The sequence below is a fragment of the Limulus polyphemus genome, unplaced genomic scaffold (genome assembly GCF_000517525.1).
Source record: "Limulus polyphemus unplaced genomic scaffold, Limulus_polyphemus-2.1.2 Scaffold2936, whole genome shotgun sequence".
NCBI classification, from domain to species: domain Eukaryota; kingdom Metazoa; phylum Arthropoda; class Merostomata; order Xiphosura; family Limulidae; genus Limulus; species Limulus polyphemus.
Window position 1 is genome coordinate 8,592 of NW_013668546.1, and position 8,202 is coordinate 16,793.

Below are 8,202 nucleotides of genomic sequence, written 5' to 3' on the forward strand. Positions count from 1 at the left end.
TCTATTTACTGTCGAAAGCGGGATTCCCAAATTCTGCAAAATTGGCTGCTGACTTATTCCACCATCTGCTTGACCAACTATCCTTCCTCTAACAAAATCTGACAATTCGAGAGAACCTTGAGTTCTAGGCATGTTGTAGCACAAGATAATTAGTGTGCGTACCATTTTCATTTATATAGTGCTATGTGAACACAAATTAGTTAGCATAAATCAGTTAAAAGACGAAAAATTAGGTGTCTATTTACTTGTGACCACTCAGTGTAGCTGTTCCAACAATAGAGCTGGGCAATTTCATTGATTAATCAACGCTGTTGATTACCTTTGAACATCGATTACATCAATTAATCAAAATTACAATTTATTAATGTTACAAAAGTAATCAAATAGTTTAAAATTAGGGTTTCCAATTATTTACCAATTTCAATTGTTCCAACAATCAGTTAATGAAAATTACAGTTAAAGTGATTGTCTTGAAAATAATCAGCTAATCAAAATTAGTTACATTTATCACTGTTTTCTATTATTCCTCAATACTACATAATAGGCAGGTGGGGTGTGTGTGTCTCCTTATTTAAGTGTCTTGTGTTAAATCCCAATTGCTTTTAGATTTGCTAGCCTTGTCTGTGTTATTGCAAAGCTATTAAGGCTATCTGCCAATTTCACTAATTTTGAACTGCTGACCAGAGTGAAGGCAACTAGCTAGTAGCAAACTTATTGGCTATTAAAGTGTTAAATAAAATCTTAATTTACTGTTTTTTTGCATTATGTTTCTAACTTATAATTGCATAACTATATTCTTTAACATTAAATTTTTTGCATGTTCTACCAGGATTATTTTCGTGATTTCCTAACAATTATCACCTTTATAAAACATCAATTTTCTTAATTTTGTGGTTAATAACATGGTTGGGATTAGTTTTTGGCCACAAATGTTATCAGACGCTGTCACTGTACAAGAGGTAAATTAGTATATTTGTTCAGATACTGGTAGCTTACACTTGGGTTTAAGGAGTTAATGATGTATAAATATATGGAGATCAGTATTTGTTCTTGAAATTAATAATTGTATTCTTTAATGTTATATAAGTAGGAGAGAGAGGTAGTCTACACCACTCTCCATTTTTAAGGAATTAATAACTATTTTTTTATGTTATATTAGCAGGTGCAGATCTAAGGGAGATTTCCAGGAAAGTCAAACCCCCATCCATTTTTTTCAAAAATTAATAACTATTATTCATTGTTGTAGATGTAGATCTAGGGTAAGGGGTCAAATCCCCACCCTTCCACCTTTTTTTTTCTTCCAGGAATTAATAACCGTATTATTTAATGTTGTATGAGTAGGCAGAAATCATGGAAGTGCAAACCCCAGCCATTTTGTTTTCAGAAATTAATAGAAAAAGCAGCCAAGCATCCTCACACTATCATATGTTATCAAAAATGAAATATTAGATGTCAGTGTTTTTATTTGATAGAGCTATTAATTATCATGGAAGCTTTTTTCAGGTTTTCTGAAGTCAACACAGTTGAAGTGTAAAGCAATCCATATGGTCTCAGCCAGTATTATTTCTAAATGAATACAACAATATGAACATCAATTAAAAGTTTCCATGGTAAATTTTTGCCCCTTGGCTTTCTTCAGACACTAACAACATGTCTAGACTTTAAAGATTTGTTTTAATTAAAGTTATTATTGTTTAGGACACTAGTAGGTCTAATAACATAGACTTGTTAAATAATCAATTTTTATGTTCTTTGGAACTTAGAATACTTGTAAAAAAGATGTTTTTTAATATTGATGATGTCCAAGATAAGCAAAAGTCCAAGTGCTATGACTGTTTAAGTGACAATTTTTAAAAAAATATTTGGTAATAGGCATCTTTTTTATGAATTCTAAAATAAGTGTAGAATTTATATTTTTTTCTTAATTTAATTATAATTATTTAATTTTAGTTACAAAATATGAAATATTTGTTTTTTTTTATCTGTTTATTTTTATATCAATAAATTGCTGGATACCTAACTGGGCCACTCTAAATGACTTTTGTAGGTTTTCTAATTAATTTTTTTTACTGAAGTTATTAGAAGTGTACAGTTGAAACATACATGAATGATATGTTTGAAAAAATGTTTAACACATAAGTACTTCATATAGCAAGCCTTGACACTATTTTGTCTAGGCAAATCAGTATTGTTTGTCAAATCTTGTGTTCATTTTTGCACACATTTTGAAAAATAATTTTATTTTCACCAATCAAAGTATTCAACAAACTTACTCATGATTAAAGACTATAGCCAAAACTAGTTGTGTTTTTTAAATATTTTATTAGTGATGTTTCTAAGGTATTAAAGTTTATTAACTATATAAAAAACTAATGCATTTAAAAATGTCATGAAGTAATGCGTCACGTTCAGTAGTTTCAGTACAGTAGTCTTGTAGAAATTTATAAGGAGAAATCTAGGAAGTGCTATTAATTATATTTTTTATTGACTCGCAAAGTTAAAATATGATTGGGAAAAAGCAAGAATTAGACAATCATTTATTAATACTGTATAGGTTTAAGAGTTTTTTTTATAGTTTCTGTAAACATTCCTTTCAGTCCTTGTGAATTGTGAAAGTATTTGTGTGCTCAATGAAAGCTCAATGAAAAGACACAAGATAACTGTGGATAAGGTAGACTTGTACAGTTTAAAGATGGGTTGAATGTGTTAAAAAGAAAACTTTATTAGAAGTTTAACACAGTAACAAATGTACAGTGTATGGAAAAGATTTTGTCACCATCAAGTCATTTACCAATAGACAGAAATATATACAGTATGAAAGAAAAGTCACATGACTAAAGATTGCTTAAGTCTTAATAAAGGTATCTTGTTGATATTTTATTCTTTGTTTAAAATGATGGTGGTTTTAATAGACATACTATATTTGTAACCATTAGTTTCATTGTTTGTAACCATGAGTTTATTTATTATGTTCACCAAATAAAATAACATTGTCCTCAAATCAGATAAGTTTCCTGTTTACGGTGGTTGATTGTAAAATATTCTGATGTCTCTAATCTTTATTGAATGATGTTTGTCTTGAGTTTCATTGTTTATAATCATGAGTTTATTTATTATGGTCACCAAATAAAATAAAATAAAATTGTCCTCAAATCAGATAAGTTTCCTGTTTACGGTGGGTAGTTTCCTGTTTACGGTGGGTGATTGTAAAATATTCTGATGTCTCTAATCTTTATTGAATGTTATTTTATAGTTCTTCTTTTCAAACAATGTACATAAATATATTGGCTAACTGGCTGCTCAGTTATTTGTAATTGCAATCATGTACTAGTCAGTTAATCAAATGTAATTGATTAATGAGCCTGTTGATTCATCAGTTAGCAAGTATTACTGATTGCCCAGCTCTATCAAACAATGCTTGAATATACTTACTAAATTGGTTTCTCTTACATCAATTTGTTTCATCTCGGCATCTGAGGAATTATATAATTATTTTTTCATTAATTACTAATTAGATGAAATAAATCATACTTTATTTTTTCATTTTATTATTGTTCTTGATTAATGTAACAAAATAAGAAGTTTCTGTTGCTACTACTGCTGTAATACAACAGTAGGATCAGTTGTTTTCAGTAATGTAAGGATGATGCATGTGGGAATGTTTTAGATGTCAAGTTAGACCAAAATTTCATAAGTATCATCTTTGATGAATTGTGGTAAGCTAGGAGAGGATCCTATAGTGTACAATTGCTTACAAACTGTTTGTAAAGTGTAAATTTAAGACTTGAGAAGTGTGAAAGTGTAAGCTAAGCTTAGTATTTACAGATTAAGAGTATGCTTTGGGGTTATTAATATATTTTATTTCAAGCATCTTAATATCAATGATTGATGAAGTAGTGGGAAACAAGAAAAGTAATAACACTTGTGGCAAACATGTGGTTTTACCATTAGCAAATTATTGTGGTATATGATTCCTTTTTTCCAGAATTGGTTAAAGTAGTGTAATCTGGTAGGATACCTAAAAATAAGATAAGAAAAAGAAACAAGCTATATTACTATTATATTAATTAAAATTAATTCTATGAATGTTTTTCTTGACAACATCTTTATGTTGTATATGATATTTTATGTGGAATCTTCTCTGTGAATTACTAGTAATTTGCATTATACTCTATTTATTATGTGGTTTGTATGTTTTGATATATTCATTATTCGTGTGTCCAATCTATCATTTTTTAAGTATGTTTTTACTATATTGTATTCTAATTATATTTTTGCTGTTTTGAACTTTTGAGTATTATTCACATGTATTAGATTTAGTTTTGTGAGAAAAAAAACATGAATTTCTATTGTTTCCACAGAAGAAAAAGTTGAATTGTGTTAAAATAAGTCTCAAATTTTTGATTTACTTTCTTTTAAGCTTTATCCCTTGACATTGGGGAAAATAAAAACAGTGATGGAAATAAAAAGGATGAAGGTGGTGTGATGGATATGAACTCCAACTATTATACATATCAACGGACAGATGATGGGTAAGATTGTCCTGACTTGTAGAATCTATCACTGGGTGGTAATAATGAAAAAAAAGAATGTAACTCTATTAAACCTGTGCTTTCAGCCTGATAACAACTCTTTTTCAGGTTTTTTTGTTTTTATTTCTCTGAAGAAGGGCTGTTTTGAACCTGAAAGAACAGGCTTAATAAGTTTAGTTCATTTTATTATTACCATTTTGTTCAAATTGTGTAATTGAAACATAGTATTTAGTTCTTTTCTTATTTCATTTTTATTTTCTCCCTTACTTTGAACTTTCTGAGATGATAACTCATTCCCACACACAGAATAGTTATCTTTTTTCGTGCATCTGCGTATGAGATTTACACGCCACTAGTCTTGAAGTAACTTCCACCCAAATTCATGTATTTAACATGAAATGCATTGGTGCAAGATGACATCATGCAACAAAAGTCCAGTTGGAAGGTAACACAACCTGTCAATGCTTTCAGTCTTGTTCTTCTCTTCATCTCCTCCCCCAGGTCCTCACCTTGATACATGACACTTCTTGTTGGATCCTATTGTTGGCATCTCTTTGGCCAGCTCAGTCTTGGTTTTCTTTGCATAGCATCCAGACCCCCCCCCCCTTTCCTCTACTCAATATCCTCTCTATTACTTCAACCACACATGTTTCTTTTTAATTGAGAGATATCATCCCTCCATCTTCACATGTAGGATTTGTCTGGTCTGTTGCCAATCATGACCATACTGTCTGATCATGTGGCATTCTTCTTGTTACATTCCTGTCACCCTTCCACTGTGTCTGTCTTTCAATAAAAGTGGCAGGTCTTTTATCTTTGGTTCACTTGCCACTTTTCTCCTGACTATTGGTCCATATTTTGTTGATCTCTACCATTTCCAGATACCTGGTGTAACAGGGTATTTGTTTATTTCCCATGTTCTATCCACTGTGTTCTGCTCCTTTTTTTCCAATCCTTTCATCCACTTTTCATGCCCGACTGGGACCTTACTGTGGTCTTGCATGCTTTGATGTCCCCCCCTCCCCTTAAGCCATTGGCTTCTTGTTCTTTGTATCATCTTTCTCTTCAGACTTATTTCTTCCCCCTCACCTGTGATTGCTATCATTTGGATGTCTATGCTATTGATGCTTCTCACACCCTTTTACACTGCACTTATATACTCCTTTCCTTTGACTGATCTTTCCTTCTGAAGGCTTCTACCACTTAGGAGGACAACTGTACTTTCTTTCATACATCCCTTCCTTCTGTCTTTCACCTATATGATTGGTTGGACCTGGATTGACTCCTGTATCCTGTTTGATGTTATTTATCAAGAACTTCTCCCTTTTGGGGTCTCCATCATTGTCTGTTCCTACCCTTGGACCCCTCTTCTTACTGGGACCTCTCTCCTTTTACCATTAGTGGGTGGAACTGGCAACTCCTCTGATTGGTATTTTTGTCTTTGGATATGGATGCTCACATGCTATTTCACCTTTCTTCATATTTGATTTATTACCTGACTCGTTCTCTTGCTTCCCATTTTCGCCAGCTTTTGGATGAGATCCTCCTGGTGTGCATGTGGACAATTGTCGTCACTTTCATCACTTATCTTCACCATCTGGCTGTTTTGACTTTTACTAGCTACCATTTTTCAGTCAATCTACCATCTTTTAGAAGAGTAAGTACGTTTTCTTTTTCAGCTCTCCGTTACACTTAAGATTGTACCAGGTGGCTGGTTTTGCCTCCCAGGATATACTTATCCAACATCCACATCAAGCCAGGATAATGGAAAGCACTCATACCATCTGCTCTGGCCCTACCAGTCCTTACTGCAAGATAGGATGTTCCATAAGACCACTTGAGGTCTTCTCTTGGTATACATATTTATTCAGTTGTCTGATCCAGACTGTACCTATTCCATGGACTATGATGGAAAAAGCCAGCACCAGGGAAGTGCTTTGCCCACTTCCATGGTTTGTGCTACCTGGCTTTTAAAAATATGGTTTCATGTTCATTCTTTGCTCTGTCTCCAGTAAAAGAACTTCCTGGCTAATGGTCCAATGGGCATCCAGGAACTTTTCTGGATCTCACCAATGTGAATTCTTCCCCCCTTTTTTTTTATCAAGTGGAGCACAGGAGATTCTTACTAGTTACCAGTTCCTAGCCACTGGGTTGGTGTACCATAGAGAATCCTCACTAGTTGGGCTTAGCACAATATTATGAGAAGTGGAGTGATGGTGTCAGTGTAGTGCTGGTCACCCCTCAAAGAACAAAAAATATATCTATTTTGCCCTCCAGCAGCCAGAGTTTGTTCAATAGAGTTGAATGAGCACACAAGATGCAGTCTGAACATGCTCCAACCATGCTACACATTTGCTATCTTACTGCTTGTTTTCATGGTCATGTTCTCATTTCACCCATCCCTGCAGCACATGGGGCTCACTTCTCCCCCCCCCCCCCACCACACACACATTTTGGGTTAGTCTCCTATGGATGTGTCCCTATGGAGCCTCTGCCATTGGGTGTCACATTCCATGTGCTTTCCTTTGGATGCTTTCTGAAGGGAGCTCATCTAGGTAAAATTTTACACTGGTTCCTCTACCATTAGAACCTCAATGTAGGGTTCTAGCTTTTTGGTGTGAGGAGGTGGGTTATCATCTCTGAAGTTAACATTTCCTAATCTGAAGATGTACATTCTCATACATTTTGTTTTTGTCTTGCCTCATCTAATAATGAAGTTATCATGAGTGCATGTGCATAGAGGGAGTTACTGTGCATGGAGGTTGTGTTTCCCTTCTATTGGTGGAGGTTTTTTTTTCCATAATTATGTCATCATGCACCAGGTTAAACATGTGAATTTAGGTGGGAGTTACTTCAAGGCTAGTGGTATGCAAATCTCATAGGCATGTGCATGAGGAAGTGAGGCAAGTATCTGTCAGAAACAAATTTTCATATTAGGAAAATGTTAACTTTGAAGTAGTAATGGATAATAGCTAAAATGAATCATAATTAATAAAGATCTGTTCTCTTAACACTAATATATGGTAGTGTTAAAAACAAACATGAATAGAGGTTAGTGGTACTGAATGAGGAATATATTTTCGTTGAGTTAGTTAAAGATTAATGATTGTCAGTTGGAATTATATTTTCACCAGACTACATACAGGTTAGAGATAATATATTGGGATTATATTTTTTACTAAACTACATGCAAACAAATGTTTATTTATTAAGATATTTTAAGATATATATTTTCACCGAACTAGGTATTGGTTAGTGATAATAGATTAAGATTGTATTCTAACATATACATGGATATACATGGCATGTTAGTAAAACATTGTAATTTACTGTAAGATATACTAGTCCATTTATTGGATATACATGGCATTGTTAGTAAAACATTGTAATTTACTGTAAGATATACTAGTCCATTTATTGGATATACATGGCATTGTTAGTAAAACATTGTAATTTACTGTAAGATATACTAGTCCATTTATTGGATATACATGGCATTGTTAGTAAAACATTGTAATTTACTGTAAGATATACTAGTCCATTTATTGGATATACATGGCATTGTTAGTAAAACCTTGTAATTTACAGTTAGATATACTAGTCCATTTATTGGATTTACATGGCATTGTTAGTAAAACATTGTAATTTACAGTTAGATCTACTAGTCCAT

At 32.9% G+C, this 8,202-nt stretch overlaps 1 protein-coding gene across 1 annotated transcript in view; it reads left to right on the top strand.

Moving 5' to 3' along the window:
* Positions 1-8,202, top strand: part of LOC106468254 (coiled-coil domain-containing protein 66-like) — a 62,298-nt gene that overhangs the window by 4,977 nt on the left and 49,119 nt on the right. Inside the window, exon 3 of the mRNA XM_022396584.1 lies at positions 4,421-4,532. Within this exon, the coding sequence (XP_022252292.1) occupies positions 4,421-4,532 (112 nt within the window). The remainder of the gene's footprint in view (positions 1-4,420; positions 4,533-8,202) is intronic.